This window comes from Nannochloropsis gaditana (genome assembly GCF_000240725.1).
Source record: "Nannochloropsis gaditana CCMP526 unplaced genomic scaffold scaffold307, whole genome shotgun sequence".
NCBI classification, from domain to species: Eukaryota; class Eustigmatophyceae; order Eustigmatales; family Monodopsidaceae; genus Microchloropsis; species Microchloropsis gaditana.
Window position 1 is genome coordinate 1 of NW_005803646.1, and position 20,892 is coordinate 20,892.

Consider the following 20,892-nt stretch of genomic DNA (forward strand, 5'->3'; position numbering starts at 1 on the left):
AGTATAATCTCGAGTGATACCCCCGCCCCCCGGTGCCCCGGGCAGCATCGCCAGCGTCGTCAACCCTACAAGCGGAGCTGGGACTGAGGGAGGGATGGTGGGTCCGGGCACGCACTTGAACCCGTACGGCCTGCCGTCCTCCTTTGGAGACCCGGAGTTGATCCGGTCCACCCACTCGGTCAAACTCTTCTCCTCTTGTTTGGTGGCAATATGTGCCATGCAATTGTTGTTGCTGGGGCTGCAGATGCTTGCGGCTTGGTCTATGGGTGCGGGAGGGGGAGGAGAGGTGCCTGCGCCTGGTGATGAGGACGGAGGAGGCGGGGAGCCCGGGGCCAAGGGCGCGGGAGGTAAAGGGGGCGGGGGAGTGGACGGGGGCAGCGCTCTCTTAATCCTGCAGGTGATGATGAACACCTTGGGTCTATACGTGGGCCTGGTCGGTATCCGGAGCGCCAACACTCTCCAGCTGCAATCGACCAAGGTGTACGTGTACGGCTTGCTGGTGGTGGGCACCGCCTGGATGGCCAGTCGGATTATATGGGCCGTGAATAGTGTGAACCTCGGGTATGACGTGGACGTCGGCCCCCAGCCCTCCGCGTCCTCTCCGCCCCCCGGCGCAGGAAACGGCACGGATGACGGAGGCGGGGGAGGCGGGGAGGCGTATCAGCAGATGGACCGAGGGGAACTGATCTACATGGTGTCCCTGTCGTGTTTCCTGTACAGCTTGGTGTGGGGCGTCTGCTTCATGAGAGCCAGTCAGTTTTATACACTGGTGCGCAGGGCGAACGGGCTGGGACCATAGGGTAGAGGGGCGTGCAGGCACAGGATTAAGGGATGTACATTGAGGCGGGAACTAGAAGGGGGGTGACGATAGCGGAAACCAGGCGACTGGCTTCGCACGCAAAGACAGCTGCAGGCTTGTGAATTACATGCATCTGAGACTAAGGTTGTGGTCATACAAAGGAGTGCACGTTCATGAGGTCCAACGTCGGAATGGGCCCACGCAGAGGGTCATAGATGTCGGATAGGCCATCTCCTTTTACCCTGTGGGATTTGGGGGCAAACATAGAACAAGACATCTCGGAGACACTTTGTCCTTCTTTGAGTATGTTACAGTCGTGCTTGGTTGCTTTTTATGATACTCGCACAGTTATCTGAAAGGCTTGCAAACAAGTGTGGCCCGCCCGACGCGGCTACTGCCACGGGCTCCTTCTACGCATCCTTTTGAATATTTTATCTGCACCACGCAGCGAGAAATTAAGCCAGGTGTCGGTAGCCTTCCAAAAATGCCTCTTTCCCCTTCCCCTCCTCCACCAAGGCCGCGTGGCACGTGACGATCTTGTCGAATCCCCAGTCCTTCACACGCTCGTACAGCCTCTTTCCTTCCTTCTTGTTCATGCCCAGCCGGAAAAAGGGAGGGGTGACAAACCTGTCGTAGATCCCTTGCAGCTGCGTGATGCCGCGTGTCAGAGAATTGGAGTACTCCTCGTTGATGTAAAACCCCGAGTCGGCCACGAAAAGAGTCTTGCTGGGCTTGTGAGTCAGGACCATCTCCCGCAGTAAGGGCGTCTCGTAAACAGCCACGTCCAAATCTTTACGCAGCGGGAAAGGTAATTGAGATGGGGCGTCGGTTGACGGGCCTTCCAGAAGAAACTCGGAAATGACATTTATCCGGGGATGTACCGAGACGACTCGTGCCTCAGGAAACACCTCCCGCCACGTCACAAGGGACTCGTGATGTTCGGGAAAGGAGCTGGGCACCATGAACCACGCTGAAGACAGAGAGAGTTTTTCGCTTTTGACCAGGCTTTTAAGCATGTCGATGCATTCCGGTGTGGCAGCCAGGGGAGAATAGAGTGCGAAACCGCCGTCTGAAAGGCGAAGGACGCTCATCCGATTTTTCACGTCCACGACACCAAGGACAAATGGTTGTTCGAAAACCCACAGACCACGCTTCCGATCCGAAATAAGTAGTGTGGTAGGTTTTTTTCTTGGGGGGAGCAGGGACGGCTCGTAGATTTGATCCCGTGCACCAACATCTACAGCAGGAGGCAAGCTTGATTTGGGAGTGAGGCGCGTTGGTGTTGGAGGGGGAGACTGGGCTGCTTTCCATGGAAACGGGTTTTTTTGCGGGATGGGGTATGTAAAAGGAGGGCTTGAAGAGGAGCGAGGACGTTGCCAAGAAGAGGGCTTGGCATTGGCGGTTGAGAAGGAGGAGCGGGTACCGCCTCTCCGACTGTCACTGCTGCCTCCAGAAGCTTTCGGTCGATTTAAGGAGGACATCGTTGGACATCCATGGATCCGTGCAGTGAAGGCTTCGACGGTAACAGGTAAGAAAAGGGAAACAAATAAAAAGAAACTCAGGAGCCGGCTGCGCTGGTGGAGCTCCAAACGCCACGATCCCCCGATAATTGCGGCCATGTGCAAATTAAGCGCGCCTGTAAGGTATTGAAAGCGACTCACAACTCAGTCCACTACACCGCATCAATCACCATGGTTTTCCACTGTCCACAACCCGCTGGCAGGGGTATTGGTGAATGGAGGTTAATGGTTTTTTCCCAGAGCAGGGGCTTAGGGGGGGAGGTGGATGGCGGGACCGTCTTGGCGAGATGCATCAGTTACATCCGAGCTTCTACCTGCCTCGGCCGCATTCACGTCCCGTCCCTGCGGATTCAAGACGCCGTGGTAGAGCTCTCCCATTTCTGCTTACTGTTGTGTCTTTTCGCGTGATGTGTCATGCTGGAACAGTCGGCAGGTCTTGCGCGTGTGAATGTCGACTTCTTTGTCTTGAGGGAGGCCATACTGTTTGAACTGGCGATTCAAATGTAGGACGGAATGTACGTGACGGATTTCTCTTCTTCTTGGTCCTTATCAATACCTGCACGGACAGGAAAAACGAGACCAACAACGGTCATCACGCGGAAAACTGTGCGTAACAGCGCAAGTTCCGGAAGCGGTTGGCTTTCATCCTTGTCTTCGGCCATGAGAAGCAGTTTCTCTCCAAGGGCTGACGAGAGGACTCCTGGAATCGAACTGAAAACAGAAGTCTCGGAAGACGTTGGTCTTGAAGACGGGAGTATGACAGGGCGAGAATCTGAGAAAGAGCGATTGTTAGCGTCCTCCCCCGTTACGGGCAGTGGCAGCCACAGTACGGATGAGAAAGAAAAGCCTGGAGGAGTTCCATCCAGGATGCTTCTGAGTGGGAGCACCAGCGGTGACGACAGCATGAAATCGAAAGCCATTCGTCTCGTGGGCTGCTTTTTAGGCCTTCAAGCCTCTTACATCATCTGGGGCCTGGTCCAGGAGCGGATGGTGACCAAGGCGTACGGGGAGGGCGCTGACGCGGAATTCTTCCCCTCGTCGGCCTTTTTGGTGTTCGGTAACCGTGCCCTGGCCCTCGTTGTCTCCGCCACAATTGTCTACTGGCCATGGTCGAATAGGTCCAATACAGACGCGGTGGTACCCCAGGGTTTGAAAGCCCCTTTGTGGCAGTATGCTCCTGCCTCCCTCTCCAACATTCTGAGCAGCTGGGCTCAATACGAGGCCCTCAAATACGTCTCCTTCCCCACCCAGGTCCTGTCCAAGTCCAGCAAGATCATCCCCGTCATGCTCGTTGGGAGGCTGCTGCACCGGAGGTCCTATCCGTGGGCTGAGTACGTGGACGCCGCGCTGATCACGTTGGGAGTCACCATCTTCTCTCTGAACGAGAAGAAGCCCAAGGCCGGGCACGACGGCGGGGCCGACTCCACGTTAGGATACATCCTTCTGGCCATGTATCTCATGTGCGACTCCTTTACAAGCCAGTGGCAAGACAAAGTCTTCAAGAAGTTCCACGTGTCCCAATTCCAGATGATGCTGGGGGTCAACCTGTGCTCTATCATCTTTACAGGCGCGAGCCTTCTGCAAACCGGGCAAGGCGCTTCGTCACTCGCCTTCATGATGCGGCACCCGGATGCCGCACAGCATGTCTTCATTCTGTCCCTTTGCTCTGCCTCGGGACAGCTTTTCATCTTTTACACAATTAAGCAGTTTGGTGCTATCGTCTTCACCATCATGATGACAATACGTCAGATGCTCAGCATGATTTTGTCGTGCGCTTTGTTTGCACACCCGTTGGCATGGCAGAGTTTCATCGGCGCACTCCTTTGCTTCGGAACTATTGCCCTCCGCATCAAAAGAAACTTGCGGGGGAAGCAGCGGGCAACAAGTGGAACGGGAAGTTGAGGGGGGGAAAGGCACGCCTGTAACAAAATGAGCAAATTTTAATGTTTTCAAGTTGCTGACAGAATCGTTGTTAAAGTGTCACAGTATAATCTCGAGTGATTTCCACGGTTTGCGACCGGCAGGATAGCTAGGAAGTCGGTTCATGTGACAGGAACACCAGTATTAGAAACGTGGTTTAAAAAGTGTGTCATACGTAGCAAACTACGACCAAAAAATGTTTTCATAACCAGGAATGGTTTTTCGAAATTTCTTGCCTGGAGCCTCCAAATTTTTGTTGCATACGAAGTGACCAGCCGTGACACCCGAAAGACTACGATCACGATAGGCAGGGCATAACCATCCTACTTGTAGATTAACCTCCCCCTTCCGTACTACGACCTGGTGGCTTTGCCAGTGGCAAAGGCACAATTGATTTAGGCGCTCCTTCAAGGGTGTTACAACCATTGCCATGGTGTCAACTAATTACTCGAGTCTCAATATTGCTTCGCTCCTCCGCATCATCGCAATCCTCCTCCTCGTACTACATCCAAACCATGCCTGGTTCTCCATCTCTCGGCTTCTCAGTCGCACGGTCAAAAATGCACCAGGTCACCTTTCAGTTCTAGGGTCTGGCTCCTCCGATATTCACCAGTCATGCACTATCACTGAAATGTTGTGCAAGAACTGCAAAACGTACTATGATCCCTCCCGCAACCACGAGCGCGCTTGTCGCTATCATCCGAAGCATTACTCAGGAGACACTAAACGCAAGGCGGATTGGAGTGCTTCGGCGGATCGATTTGCCACACAAAAAATGTATTGGTGCTGTGGAGAAGAAGATGAGAATGCGCCTGGATGTAAGTACGACAGGCACCGCAGTTATGACGATGAATGAGATAGCAAAAATCTGATGATAATCATGAGTATTTGCTAATTTGCCACTACTACTTTGTTGCGCGTGAACGACTAAACTTTTCACGACACTCTTGTTTACCTCTGCTGAAATATGTACAACCGATGTTGATCAGGAAAGTATCCTAGATTGGCTTTGTGCCCTCATACAATCGTCAACAAGTTTTCTTCCTCTTCATCTCCCTCTCTTGTCCTTTCTCTTTGACGCGAACCCCTCCCAACGGCTTGGGCTTTCCCACCATATATGTACGTCTCTCCATACACAATGCGGGCTAGAAAGTTCTGCCAAACCCCTTTGTCGAAAGGATTGCGATTTCTTCCTGTTACGGGATCTCGGAAATAGTCGTACCGCCAGTAATTCTGATGCTCGTTCGTGGTGAAATTTAGAGCAACCAGCTGGGAATGATACCCGGCCAGAGCACCTACCATCAGACCGAGGGACAGCACGTAGAGGAGCGTCAAGAAAACGAGCATGTCGAAGCCCGCACGCTTGAGGTAAATCACACATGTGGCAATGTACAGGAGGGCGGCCAGGAGGAGGTCGCAAACGTACAGAAAGAACCACCGGTAGTTTCCCGCCCCTACGCAGTTGCCGATGAAGGGACAATGATGGTCGAAGACTTGCACGCATCGACGACAGACGCGGCAGTGCTTTGACCGCACGGGACGCACTACATGGCAAGCATGACACAGGTTCGGCAGAGGGGGCTTAATTGCGGCTGTGGATGGCGCGAGACCATTTTGTTGTCGGTGATGGTGCTGCGATCGTGCCGCAGCTTTTTCCAAGACCCGTGCCATTCCCTCGCTGGAGAACGTTTCGAGAGCCTCCTCGTATTCTTGGCTCCGGCCCTCCCTCTTCCCTTCCACGTATCCGGGATCCACCCGCCAGGCGAGCAGAAAGAACGCCCACATGCTTAGTTGCAGCGCCACACAGCATGTGTTCAAACGGGTGTGGCTCGACAAGGCCAGGAGACCTCGCTCGGAGAAAAAGCGGAGAGGGTAGAGCCCGAGCACCCACACATTGCTTGCAACCACCAAGTAGAAAGGCCAGGCCGAGGCCTCTGCGTTTCCTCCCCCTTGAAGCCACACTTTCCAATGCTGAAGGGACAAGAGCTGCCTCCAGTTGAATTTTTCCAAACCGTGCGAGGCCAGAAATGCCGCCACCTTCCTCTGCCCCTTTTTCAAAGCCAAGTCGGCCGGTGTGCTTCCATTCCTATCCTTGCGGTCCGTCCGTGCGTCGGCGTCCAGCACCAAGTACTCCACGACTGAGAAATTTCCCCGTAGAGCCGCCAAGTGGAGAGGTGTCTGTCCATACCCGTCCACGTCGTCCACGGGAAGCCCCAGGTGGTCTAAGAGCTGCACGATCGAGAGCTCGCCTTTGTAGGCTGCCCAGTGCATGCTCTGCAGAGAATGGGAAGAGAGGAAATGAGAGCATGGGTCCATGAATCTGCTGGTTGGTCGAATGGTCGTGCCCATACAGGCAGCGAAGGCACGGGTCTACCCAGGACTACCTCTCCTTCCCACGCCACGAGCCCCAGACACTCACCGAGTCGTCGTTCATGTCCAACAGCTTGGTGTCCGCGCCATTCTTCACCAGGTATGCTACCACTTCTGTCTGTCCGTATTGGGCTGCAATTAAAAGAGGGGTGCAAAGCTGCTTATCTCTGGCGTCCAGGTCCGCGCCGTTGCGCACCAGGTAGTGCAAGACGTGCAAATGGCCCTCTGTGACCGCCCAATGGATAGGCTGCATCCCCACACTGTCGGTGCTCGCCTCAAAGAGCGGCGCGCCTTTGTCCGCCAGAAGGGAAACCAACTCGAGGTCTCCGCGCTTGGCTGCCCAGTGCGTGACTGTGTGCCCGTCCCCGTCCCGCTCCCACAGGTAGGCACGCAGCCTGCTAGAGGGGGACAATGCTCGTCTTCTTCCTCCGTTTCCTGGGACTTGCTGTAAGTCTGATACCTCGTGCTCGCGGACCAGGCGCTTGACCACGCTCACCAGCCCCATTTTTACTGCCTCGAAGAGATCAAGGGGGGGAGGCGAGATTTCAGGGTCCCTGTGCGGGTACGCTTCCGCCGTGCTTGTGGTCGCTGTGCCCGAAGACACGGCAAGCGGCGCTGGCCCCACCACTTCGTTTCCATTGTGTGCGACACTGGGGGCGGATTTTGGAACCGCGGCAGGAGCGGCGAAGGTAGTATCCGAAGACGAAAGGATTCCACTGGTCTCAATCTCGTCTTGCGTCGTGACCACAGTCGGGTTTGGCAGCTCTTCGTAAGCGCTGAGTTGAGCTGCTAGTCTCTTCGACAAGTGTGCGTGAAGAGTTGCAAGTTCTGAGGGAGGCAAAGATTCCAGGTCGGCGAGTGTCATCTTCGACTCTTTAGTGCCCGCAGAAGGCAAGGGCTGATTCGCCGTCATTCCCTTTTGCTTGCAGCAGGCGCGGTGGCTTTGGACGCGGTCATTGCTTGCAGACGTGCCAGCCTGTTTGAACAAATGTAGGTTCCAAACGGACGCGCACATAGAGTATCACACTGTATGAGGTGCTGCTCTAATCGATCCCACTTTTTCATAAAAGAGAAAAAGAAGCATTTCTACCCACCTGCTTCGGAGCCTCCGGCAACATCTTTAGGTCGACTTTTCTTGTCTCCTTGTTGCTGTCGCTTTTTTGAGGACGTTGTTGCGAAAGACCAGCCGCTGGGCTCACGAATTTGGAGGTCATACGCTGTCTGTTCCGAGTGAAAGCTGAAATCTCTGACAGAAAAGGAAGGGGATTGTCTTCAATGCCAGATAATACAGAAAAATCCTCAACATGCAGAGGAAGAGCCCGAAGACACCACCACATTGCCAATACTATCGTGGGCTATCATAAAGTAATACGTATTAGTACATACACGACGCGGGGGGGCTGGTTTTGCGGGCTTGTAAGCGACTCTTCTCGCCCGGTCTACGACCGGTCCGCGTAAGACAAGGGGGGAGGAGGTTATTGCTTAGACCCCAAGGCCTGTGTCTACGAGAGATATATGCATGCACAACCCCTAGAATTGCTCGATACGACTGATAAAATATCCCACGGTCAACTACTATGATCTATCCAGAGGGGCTAAGGAGTCACAAAGACATGGGAATTAGAGGAAAGAATTATTTCGCGGCCGTAGTTTTCGTATCAACAGTGACCATATAAATACTGATTATTGTTAAATGTCTATTTTTATTACCATCTGGAAATAACGAACATTATGTTTTTCCTAGCCAACCCTCCGCTATATCTGTTCTTGCTGCCGGACCTCCCAACGCTGTATTTGCTGTCGTGTGCACGTCACCCTCACCCGTCAGGCTTCCGCAGACTCATTCTTTTTGTCACCGCCAACTACCTCGGTGACAAAATTGTTATTTGTATACACACAGATCTCAGCAGCAATGGACATTGCCTTATGGGCAATCTGCTCGGCGTCCATATCCTCCCGGTCCAAAAGAGCTTTAGCCGCCGCTGCAAGTAGTTTGTTGGATTTAGAAGGTCGGATATTAGACAAAGGAAAGGTTCCACGCTCGACCAGCCATGTGACTACACCACTGGAGCATAGTGGCATTGTGAGAAACTTCAATCTACCAAAGGTGGCAATATTGCAGTTCTAGAGGCCAAAGAGTCCCTCAAACTCTTGTGCGATATACATGTATCCCACGTATCCATATACATGTATGTATCTATCCATGCATATCCACCCGCCTCACATGCGTCGGGGTAAGTTCAGGCTCACAACTGTGATTGTCCCGTTTTTCCTTCGCTCCAGAGACATTTTTTTGGATGTCCAAAATTTTAAGAGATCCGTACACAAATATTCTACCATGCTTACCTAGCGCAAACGTCCCTCCTGAGCCGATGGCGATGACCCCATCCTTGGGTTCCAGCACATCACCCAACCCTGTGATTTCAAAAGAGACGTTCTTATCCGCTACCAGCAACGACGCCTCCAACCGCCGCAAGTATTTATCTGTGCGCCAGGCCTTTGCCAAATCCACGCACGCTCGAGTCAACTGACCAGGATGCTCTTCCAACTTCCGCTCCAGGCGCTCCATAAGCGTGAAACAATCCGCCGTGGAGCCCGCAAAGCCCGCTATGATATCCTCTCCCAAGCGCCGGACTTTCTTCGCGTTGGGCTTGACGACCGTTGCGCCCTGCGAGACCTGCCCGTCCCCCATCATTACCACTTTGTCGCCCTTGCGCACACACAGAATGGTGGTTGCATGCATGGTCAAGTGTCCTGCGTGATCGCCCCCGTAAAACCCACTTCTCGGATGCCTGAGGGCCGCCGCTTGATGCAATCGTCGACAGCCTCCCGGCCCGGAAGCATCCGTGTCCCAATTAATGCTGCAACTCGTCAAAGAATTGCTGCTGCATGGTATCGAGGCTAAAGGTGACGTAAAGGAGCCGAAAGGCGGTTTTAAGGCAGTGCTTGTCCCCGAGACGGACCGGCGGAGGAGATGAGAGAGCATGTTTCCTGTCCATGGCAGGGCGGGGAGGAAGAGGGGGGGAAATTTGGTCAGTACTCCGCGACTGACAAACAAGCACACGTTCACATTAAAAGTGTGGTTTTGCGTTATGGTACATTTATTCAATGAAATCTAGAAGCGTTATAATCTCAAAGAGTTCTTATTTGTCTGGCTGCTGCATAGCTGGTGAGAGCTGGTCTGGAAGCCCCCTGCCCTCTTCTAAGCTACAAATATCGCATTCAAAATACCATTTTCAGTCATCATCCGCGAGCTTTCTTTCACTTCCAGAAACCACATTCACCCATATCTTTCCTTCATAGTACTGCTTTTGGTCAATGAAGAGTCAAAACAAAGGACGAAGGATACGGTTATCCATGGCCCCTGAGGACGGGAGAGCGGCCCAAGCACATAATGGCATACACCATATACCAGGCGCAGGCATAAATAACATTGCCCAAATGCGAGGCCCGAGGAAATCTCAAGAGATAAGGAGAGCAAGTGCGCTTCAGGATCGGCGCAGGTATGCCGACATCGTGCTGCTGTCCACAGTTGTGCTGCTTAGCTCCTCAACAGCTTTCACGACAGCTTTCGTCATGAAATCAGTGCCTCCAAAAACTTCGGTTGATTTACGCCCTGGACTCCCTACCTGTGCCATGGTCTCTTCAATTGCGGCAGAGAACACACTGGTAAAAGCTTCTATGCCTCTTTCAACCGGCCCCATTCCTCAAAAAGAGACCATCTTGAAGCTGGGCACCGACGGCTTGGAAAGAGTATTGGAGGGTAAGGGGAGGGCGCGAATGGTATGGCGTGCTGTCCGGGAAGGCCTTGATCCACATGAAACGGATCCAGCTTCGCCTATGTTCGACAGCCGCATTACCAGCAGGACCCGGGCGATACTCCAAGAGCGCGTCCTTGGCCCTCAATGGACCTTGGTGCAGAGGACAAGTAGCACGTGCGGGACGCTCAAGTTGTTGGTTCGATTGCACGATGGACTGATGGTGGAGACCGTGGTTATTCCTGCGCGCTTGGGCCCTCGGTCCAACGGCCTTGCCAGGGGGATGAGCGGGGAGGCAGAGGATTCCTTGGCGCTGGCGTCTCGTTCCACCGTGTGTGTGAGCTCCCAGGTCGGCTGTGCCCAAGCCTGTGCCTTTTGTCTAACAGGGACCATGGGATTTGTCCGACACTTGAGCATCGACGAAATCCTGATGCAGGTGCAGTTGGCCTTGCAGAAAGTACGCGCGGAGGGGCTTCCCGGGCTACGGAACGTGGTGTTCATGGTGAGGATAAGCCGGTGGCGGACAGAGGGGGGGAGGATCAGGACGCATGTGCTTCGATGGTAAAGCTTGCTCACGCATATGATTCTCTTGTCAAACGCGATAACGTGAACAGGGCATGGGGGAGCCGCTGAATAACCATCGCGCTGTCAGGCACGCCTTGGCATGCATGACCGATCCACACGCTTTCGCCCTCTCCCCTTCTTTTATCACCCTCTCGACCGTCGCACCGTCTCCTGGACACGTACGGCATTTCCTTGATATGCCTAAAATTAGACTGGCTTGGTCCGTTCATGGCGCCGCGGATGGCTTACGCCGAACATTGGTGCCTACAACTAGTTCGAGTATGGTGGAGCTGCGGGAAGCGTTTCGAGAGGTGATGGCTCAGCGCGGGGATACGTATATTTTCATAGAAGTGACCTTGATAGAAGGAGTAAATGACTCTTTGGATGATGCTGAGGCTCTGGTGGAATTGTTGAGGCCTTTTGGCAGGACTGCCGTTAAAGTGAATCTTATCCCTTACAATGACACTGGCGTCAATGGCTGGATGCCTTCTCCCCCGGGAAACATTTTGGCATTCCAGACGTATGTACGGACTCATGGCGGGTGGCTAACATTTGCACGCACTCCTAGAGGAAGGGAGGAGTCCAGCGCTTGTGGACAACTGGCTACCGGCTTCTCTGGACAACCTCAGGAAAAGATGTTGAAAGCTCAGGCCCTAAAGAGCTGATTTCCTCGGGCAAATTATAGTCCGTCAGTTAGTGTACAGTGAAAGGAAAGTAACCATGTGCAGCGCAACAAATCACAAATAGTTTGCATGCGTGAATTCTTCCATTTTAATGGTCGTCGTCTCCCAATGTCTTTGCCCTCTCTGTTGTCGCAGAACGAGCAAGTTGAAGTTTCTTTGGCGGATGTTCTTTTCGAGGAGTGACACATGCGTACACGCGTCTCGGGGTTTGATTTCCGGACGGGGTGTCGTACGGTTCTATATTTTACCTCAACTAGCCTACACCGCATTTCTTGAAGTTGAGAGCTGACAATCAAGACGAGCTGGTGGATTTTGTTCATCGACATACGGTGAAGCGGATTTGTTCCGCTTGGATGGTTGCACCTTTTTCTATACACCATGTGGCCCATTTACCATCTGCCCTCATTCCAACAGGAGATTCGATCGAAAAAAAGAAAAGACACACGTGCCCGTCCGAATATGGAAATCGTCAGTCTATTAACGTTTTTATCTGTAGTAGCTCTTGGACCTTATCCAGCAGCTGCTGTAAACTACTTTACTGGCTTAGACTCATTTGTCGCTATGAAAGCCTTGGGAATCACTGATGGCGCAGGCGTACTACAGAAAAACACTCTTTTCTCCTTCTCCAACAATGAATGCGTACACGACTTGCACGACATAGGGTTTCCTTTCATTTTTATGGATTTGCCCGGAGCAACTCACGAGCTGGCAAACATACTTGTGGAAACGCCTCCAAATGAGCTCATGTCATTCTTCAACGTCAGTGATTGCAAATCCTTCTACTCTTTTACTGCAGGCGATTCCATACATGACAAAGGTAATAAAATTGTCCCGTCTGATCAGGCGTCGTTGGAAGATGCTTTTTGGCATGATCAAAGACTGCCCAACCTTCGCATTCGCAATGACTTGCAGCGTGTGGTAGACGTGTTCTGGGAGTTGCGAGACGGATCCTTGACAGAGTTTCGGGTCGTGAGACTTAACTCAGGCCAAGAAGAAAGGTTCCGTTCTTTCTTGGGCGATATTTTCATTTTCCGGGACGCGTATGATGATATGCGTCTCTTGGCCCGCACTGTCATCACGGACGGGAACAAACCTTTGATTTTGTCTCAAACGCTGATGGGCAAGGGCGACACAGAAACTTTGCAATTGAATGAGAACCAGGCCGATGTTTGGCGCGGTAGACAAAACACCAACGTAGCAAGACTTCGCCAGAATGAGCTGCAACCCTCTACCGTGAAGAAATACACAGGTGGGGGGTTCAAGAAGATGCTTATGCCCTCCTATCTTCATACAAGGCTCTTGGAATATCTGGCGCGACATGAAGACCAGCGTATGGATGAACCATGGCACAAGGACGACTTGCACGTCAATTTCTACGAAAAAATGACAACTATCGTTTACACAGATCGAGACATGCGCGACATTGTATTCAAGACCCTGAAACCCATTTTGGAATCTTGGGTAGGCGGGGAGAAACTCATGCCAACAAGCACCTACGGAATACGACGATACTACAATGGAAGCATCTTGCGGGACCATGTTGACATTGGACGCACGCACATTGTGTCTGCCATCCTCAACGTACGACAAGATGTGGATGAAGTATGGCCGCTGAGCATTTTGGATCACCAAGGACGCCGGCATTTCATTGACATGGCTCCGGGGGAAATGTGTCTTTATGAGAGCGCAACGGCCCTGCATGGGCGAACGCAAGCCCTGCGGGGAAGATATTTCGATAATCTTTTCGCACATTTCGCTCCCGCAGCTCCTTTCACGGTTAATGCATCAAATAAATCCGATAAGTAATTATGCATGATCGGGCAGAAAGTAGATGAATAGGATGGGAACAAGCTCGGCAGGAAGCGGAGTTGATGAAAGCGACATGAGAAATAGATTGTCTAAGACACATAACAATATGAATGCTTGTAGAGGTGAAGCAGTGCAGTATGTCGAGAAAACTGACAAGAAATTGTTTACCGAAGAAACATGAATGAAATGGCGATTACGAGGCACATATTACAAATTTTGGGAGTGTTTTGAGATGATTTTGTCGGAGACACAAAACAATGTATAGAGATCTCTGCAGTATGTCGAAAAAACAGAGAGAAATGATTATCAATACTTCGCTGGGATAAGAAAAAAAAGTTTTGGGGTTCAAATGAGACCTGCCGTTGCATGCACATGATCAGTTTTTATCCTCGTTTACAATCGGTATGCATTTATTACGTTCTTTCATTCAAAAAAAAATTAGTGGTCCAATATGCGGAGATTGCCAGTAACGACCTTATCTTCTAGCACCGTTTTATCAGGTATCATGATTACGGACCCTTCGTTTGCGACTATAATGACAGTACCCTTTAGCGTCACATTCGCGCCAAAAACCACGTCTCCTGCCACCGTCAAGTGCTCTAAGGCAAGCAGATCGGGGACCCCATTTGGTATGCGCTCTAAGTAGTCCTGTATATGGACGAATTGTTCCCCAAGCTTTATGATTGGGATCTTATCTTTGGCGTAAGGCCGGCCCGGATTAGGAATGAGCATCCCTCGCGAGACGGAGTATAGAGAGGACTGCACCAAAAAGAGATCAGAGGTGGACTTGACAGGAAGATATCGGCTCCGCGGCACTTTCATAGTCAGGACGTTTGAAAAATCCTTAATGACAGATCCAATTGTCGTCTCGAGCTGCAAGATCTTCAAACGGTCTACGACACGCTCGTGCGTGACCAGGTCAATGGAAAGCTTCTCCTCTACCAGCAAAGCGTGCAATGCTCGCAAATTGATCCAAATATTGTTCGTATGGAATAAAGTGAACTTTTTGGCCACGGTTTCGAGATGCTGCTTTGGAACCTGCGACAGCTCCACCACCACACGTTTACCTTTGTATGTAGTAAGGACCCCTCCGTCCTGATCAGCTCTAGTAAGATCGACCACACCAGTGCAAAATTCAATGTCATTATCTGCAATGTAGTACAATAGATTCAAATCCACAGTCGCCCCCAAGTTGTCGACGTTACTGATGAACATGTATTCCTTCCCCTGCTCGATTAGATTATCAAGCAAGCCGGACTGGAAGAGGCTCTGAAAGAGGTCTCCATGCCCTGGCGGGTACCAGTCCGCTTCATTTTCTTCTGCAAAAGGACCTTGGGGTAGAGGCTGTAAAGTATCTTTGACAATGCGCGGGAAACATGACTGCATGAATGTGTGTATAGTGAGGTTGTGCTGACGGTATTTGTTCAACAGCCGCGAGGTGACTGCGTCTGTCTTGAAGGAATTCATGAGCAACAAGGGGACATCTACCCCATATAAGGAATTCAGATATTCCACTTGCCGCACTGTCATGTCAAGAAAGGTCATGTCCTGGCGGACCTCGATGGCAGACTTGGGTAACGTGCATCCCATCCTCGTACCCAGTCCTCCGTTCAGCTTGAGAATGACCAGCTTGTCCAAGAGCTCGTGACGTACTGCTTGATCATCTGGACATTTAGGGAGCGCCTCCCAGTCCATCAGCTGCTCGGAAGGCACTTGCTCAACCTGTGTCCAGTCTAGAGACGGACGGGTACGAGACTCAAGAAACTTCCCGAAAAGCTTCATGAAATTTTTACGCTGGGGCGGTGGCAATATGTTATCAGTTACAATTGCTTCCCTCATAGCTTCTTCTGCAGAATGGCTTATATTGCCTCGCAGGTATTTGTCCTCGACCTTATGTAATGGTGCCCGATGCATGGTTGCTTAGAATGGGTCGGAGGTGTCGTAGAAGGCAACGAACGCGAATGAGATACGAAAGCGTACAGCAGCCGGCAATTCTTTACAAGAATGTCCTTATCAGTAATTTCTTGGTCTGAGAGAAACAAGCATTCGTTGAGAATGTGGCTGTGTCATGTAAAATGTGGGTACTCTTGAACACTTGAAATAGTCGACCCTTTCCAGTGAGCTTGTGCACTAGCTCCCTTCAAAAAGCCCGTAAAAATCATCCCAAAACTTTCAAACTCTCAAACATGTAACTTGTTGCAGTCATAGCGTCCCATTTCCCAGAGTCGGGTCCTTTAACCTTACACGATGAACATAAAGGCAGCCCCGAGCGCCATAGCAAGATACCCTCCAGAGCCCTACCGCGAGCGATCGTCATCGGGTTTCGACCTCCCCATGAATGCACCTGCACCGCTTCCGTCGCTTACTTGCCTGCCCTCCGTATTCTTCCTTACAGGCGCCACAAAAGCAATGAGAAGTTGTATATCTCCACTCATAGTGCTCTTTGCAACGCTGCTTTGCAATGTCGACTCGTTCTTGGTTCCAGCTCCCACCATTGCATCCGCCTGCTCATCCCAACCTGCGATGGCGGCTGCTGCGAGCACAAGCAGCACGGAAACACAGGACCGTGCCGCCGTGGTGCCTCAGTTACTAGAGTGGTGTAATAAGAATGGTATCAAAGATGCCAGTAAGATCACCATCGGGCCCGTGAGCCAGGCGGGGATGGGTTTGGGGTTGGTGGCCACTGCCCCAATCAAGCAGGGGGAAACACTTGCCACTGTTCCTCTTAACTTGTGCTTCTCCATGGACAGCGTTCGTGCCTCCCCCTTGGGCAAGGTAATAGGAGAATTTGAGCCAGCTCTGGGAGACGCATCCCTGATAGCACTCCAACTCTTGTACGAAGCGCACATGGGACCTAAATCCAAGTATGCTGTCTACATCAAAAGTCTTCCCCGCCCCGGGCAGGATGGCTTTGATCATCCGCTTTTCTGGTCCACCGCCGAGCAGGGCGTGCTCGCCAAGTCATCCACACGCAATCTTGGAGAGACCTTGATAGATGCCGTAGCCGAGGATTACGGATGGATTCAAAGCGCCCTTGCCCGAGGGGGCATCTCAGGCCTTCAGGCTGACAGTTTTGACCTGAGCGATTTTGAGTGGGCGGTGGCCGTGGTCCTCTCCCGCTCTTTTTTTGCCGAGAATGGTTTACGTCTCGCCCCTCTTTTGGACATGGCAAACCGAGGAGAAGGCTGCACGAACGAACCACAGATTGGAGGGCTGGGGATTTTTGGAGGAAAAGGCCTTAAAGTGATCGCGGACCGGGACACGGACAAGGGTCAGGAGATCGTCATTTCCTACGGACCGAAAAGCGGGATCGAATTTCTAGAAGATCACGGCTTTGTACCTCCGCCGTTGGAGGGGAACGCATTGGTCGGGGGGATGTGCTCACTCACCTTTAAAATCTCGCCGGAGGGGGACAGGTTCTATGACGACAAGGAGGACGTGATGGGTACATTGGGGCTGCCCATGGCCTTCTCCTTCGACGTCCGGAGCGATGGCGACGTCGACCCGGAGATGCTCCAATTTTTAAGGTTTCTGAAGCTGGGAGGAAAAGACGCGTTCCTGCTAGAGGCTGTATTCCGCAACGAGGTCTGGCGATTCATGGAACTCCCGGTGAGCGAGGCGAATGAGCAAGCAGTGGACGAGGTCATCATCGATGCCTGCACACAAGCCTTGGCCAATTTTGCGGAAGCAGAGGTCTTGACAGACGAACTTATCCAAAAAGAGGGGGTGAGCCCATTGACGATTGCCAGGATGGAGGCCCTGGCACGGTTACGGGAGTCCGAGAAAGGGGCTTTGGTGGCCACACAGGCCTGGGCGAATCGGGACCTGATGACGAGCGATTTGAAGGTATACTACCAAGAAAGACGGCTGGAGGAGCTACAACTCTCGGGGCCCCTGACCGATGATGAGTACGTGGACGGCTCGGGGGGCCGGCGGACGTCGAACTTGGATTGGTAGAAAAGCGCGGCGGGCAGGAGGGGCGAATGACGAATGATGACTTGAAAGTGAATGAAACCTTTGAGTGATAGAAGCGTATCAAAGCAGCCCACCGAGTATCTGCCTAACGATTCATTCCTTCAGGAGAATGGAAAGGGAAAACCAAGGACGGCGTCCTTTGGATGTCGACCGCAGGCCCGTCCCTCCCTGCCACCATTTTAGCGCTTCGTTCCATTACCCACAATGTCAGAATTGTATAAAGAGCGCCTCATACCCGCAACATTTACTGATCCTCACACACGATGAATCTTACCCATCAGCAGCCCCAACACGATCCTCCGGTCCCACACGTCCAACGACTTGCTGTCCCTCTTCCCTCCTCTCAGTCTCTATCCTAGTCTTCGTGTCTTAACCCACATCTAATAATTTTGATTTGTCGGGGCAGTCGCTTAAACGACAGACAGGTCTAAACTGGTGCTTTTCCCGTTCTATCTCTTGTTGATCCTCCCATATGTACGGTGCCTCTTCTTCTCCTTCCGTTCGTCCAACCTCCTGCTTTGTTCCCCTCCTGTCTCTCGCTTCCTCACTCTTTCCACCCTCTTCGCCCCAGCACGTGCCTTCTCCAGCCCCTTGCTGCGTGCTGCGATTCCGCAATTCCTTCGAGTTTATCCCCATGATGATGCAGCACAGTCAGACACCAGGCAGATGAAGGGGGTGGTAATTCAAGCGCAGGTCTCAGCCCACTTTCCCACCCATTTCAATCCCTTCCGGCTTTGTAGAATTCTCTCCTCCTAATTCTCATCCATCAGAGGCATCCGCACAACTGCCTTCCCCCCGATGTGGGACTCCTCTCTACCATTTTTGCTATTCCGTCAGGATGAGGCATACGAGGTATCTCTCTCCACGCGCACTTTGACCCCGTTTGAAGACACCATTGTGATGCCGCTCTTCAGTTTCAACTTGAACGACGGTTCCTCGTAGAACGTAAAGCGCTGTGCTAATAGCGTGATCATAACCGTTCCTTCCGTCAAGGCCAGTGTGGCGCCGATGCACGACCTGGTGGAGTAGCCAAAGGGGAAGTATCCTTTCGACGGCGACTCCCGCGTGATGCCCTCGAAACGGTCCGGGTCGAAGGCGTCGATGGGCTCCCCCCACTCGTCCGTGTCCCGGTTCAAGAGGCAAATGGGCACGAGCACCTCGGTGTTGGCCGGCACGGTCACGCCGCTAGAGAGTTTCGTATCGCGGATGCAGACACGAGTGACGTGCGGCACCACGGAGTAGATGCGGAGGGACTCCTGGAAACAATTCTTCGCGTACGTCAGCTGGGATATGTCCTCGGGCGTGATGTTGGTCCGGTTCCCAAGGACGCGTTTGACCTCCGCCTTGAGTTTGGCTTGAATCTTGGGATTTTTGGCGAGGAGGAAAAGCGTGTAGCAGGTGCAGAAGGCAGTCGTGTCGTGACCAGCGGCTAACATGGTGACTAGGTGGCTGTACATTTGTTTGCGGGTCATCTTTTCCTGGACCATGACTGTCAATGGATCGTCCACCATCTCTTCTCCCTTTTGCAAGGCCAGGATGCGCGCGTCGATCAAGGGATCGCAGACGCGATGGAACCTCTCCGCGTCCTCCAGGAGCTTCTTCACCCGCGGGATCCAGGTCGTGACTGGGATGCCCAAGACGATGCTCTCGCCGATGATGTTGGAGCCCCGGGACGTGAGTTCGCTCCACACTTCCGAATCGGCAAACTCGTGGTTGATCGCGAACCGGCAAAACATCTTAAAGGCCAGGATGGAGAAGAAGTGTTCCAGGTCGACCACCTGGCCCACGTGCGGTTCCATTTCCGTGTTGATCGCCTGCAGGGTTTGCTCGCACAAAACGGGCAGATGTGTCTCAATCTTCTTCTGCGTGAAATACTTGGCGAACAAAGCGCGGTCGGCCTTGTGCTTGTCGCCCACGCTGGTCACAAGGCCGTCCCCGAAGACGAAGGAAAATTTATCCTTGTAATCTGGGCCCTTCACGAACGTGCGGGGGTCACTCAGGGCCTCGCGTGCGGCAACCTTATCCATCAACACCACGTAGGCCCGTGAGCCTGTGAAGACCCGGTAAATCTTTCCATACTTGCGTCTCAGCTTGCTTAGCCAGCCGATGAACTGTTGTAACGAGGAAAGCAGAGACGTGGGAGGGATTCGTGATCGGTTACCATGAAAATGCGGAGTAAAGCAGTTTTATTGAGTTGGCACGTCACCATAAAAAGAAGACCCGGTGGAAGAAGAGCTCGCAGGACGTACCGAGGTAAGGGCCATACGGTCGTACAGGTTGCCCAGAACTGGCACAGGGACTGGTCCTGGTATTTTGCTGAGCTTTATCACGTCCATCAGGAAGAAAACGACGTGGATGACAATAAAGTATGTGATTATACTCATGATGATGAACTGTGCGGGACAAAATGAAAATAATGAGAAAGCTGTGGTAATACCATACTCGCAGGTGTATCGTGTCCTTCCCCCCACAGTACTCCACTTTCAACGCCCAATTTTGTCAAGTACCATCGTTATGAGCTGGGATGGGCTCAACTCGTCCACCTTGAGCGCCATGGTCGTTATTTTGGTGGAACGTTGCTGGTTATGGCGGTGAGGCAGAGGAAGGAGACGCAAGTGTCTTTGTTCCCTGAGCCGGCCTGTCAGAAGGAGCAAGAGAGGCCAACGTGTGAGAAGCACAGCACCGCACTGAGACCCTACCTCTGGTGCGAATGAAACATGATATCATCGATGCCTCATGGAAATGGTCACGATGTGGGTAGTTTAATGTAAGGTTGCCGACGATCCCCTTCCTTTTTCCAGGTCGTTTTCTGCAGAAGGTGGCCTTCCTGCCCCGACAGCGACTCGGTCGTCGCTTAAACCCAGCCGTTTGACAAGACGCCAAGCCAAAGCATTCCAGGAGCGTCAATGTTTAGCAAGGAGTATTTTGGTTTATGCGGGGGTGATGTAGCAAAAGAAGTCGGGCATGGAACCGCGCAACAAAGAAAGGGTTCTCGTATGTTGCGGCCGATGGGAGGGCGGGACCTCGACCTCCTGCCCCTGCCTTCTTCCTCCCCCATGCACTAGACTCTAGTTCTACGAGATTTTGAAGCTCTATGTTTCCCTCATTGGGGCAGCATGTGCGGAGATCACACGGAAAATTGCTGAGGAATGAAGGCGTTGTACCTTCTCAATCCTTTTCCTCGTTCTCATCGTGAGCTGTGACCTCCCAGCTACAGGCAGGCGAAGGATCATTTCCTTGCTCCGAGAAGCGAACCTAGGGTTTTTACAAGAACGTTATTGCTTCCGATATTATCTGCCTTGGGGCCTCATAATCAATCCATACGCCTCATATAAGGGTACTGCGTGGTAAATTGGCCCCATAAGATGGATAAACTAACGAAACTAATCCCTGCCAAGCCCGATAATGACGATGAAGGGAAGAGCAGCTTGCCCCCTCTGGAGCTGACGGCATTACAAGAGGAAGTGCAGCAATTGCGGATAGAAAGGTCGAGG

At 52.3% G+C, this 20,892-nt stretch overlaps 2 protein-coding genes across 2 annotated transcripts; both read left to right on the plus strand.

The window, feature by feature from the left end:
• Window positions 1-12,022: 12,022 nt before the first annotated feature.
• NGA_2094300 (prolyl 4-hydroxylase) lies at window positions 12,023-13,778 on the plus strand (the record flags this gene model as incomplete). Its single annotated transcript, XM_005855047.1, has 1 exon — window positions 12,023-13,778. A coding segment is annotated over one exon (1,398 nt), but the record flags the coding sequence as incomplete, so codon positions are not given.
• Window positions 13,779-15,814: 2,036 nt separating this feature from the next.
• NGA_2061300 (uncharacterized protein) lies at window positions 15,815-17,171 on the plus strand (the record flags this gene model as incomplete). The annotated part of the gene is made up of 1 exon (XM_005855046.1): window positions 15,815-17,171. A coding segment is annotated over one exon (1,357 nt), but the record flags the coding sequence as incomplete, so codon positions are not given.
• Window positions 17,172-20,892: the final 3,721 nt, after the last annotated feature.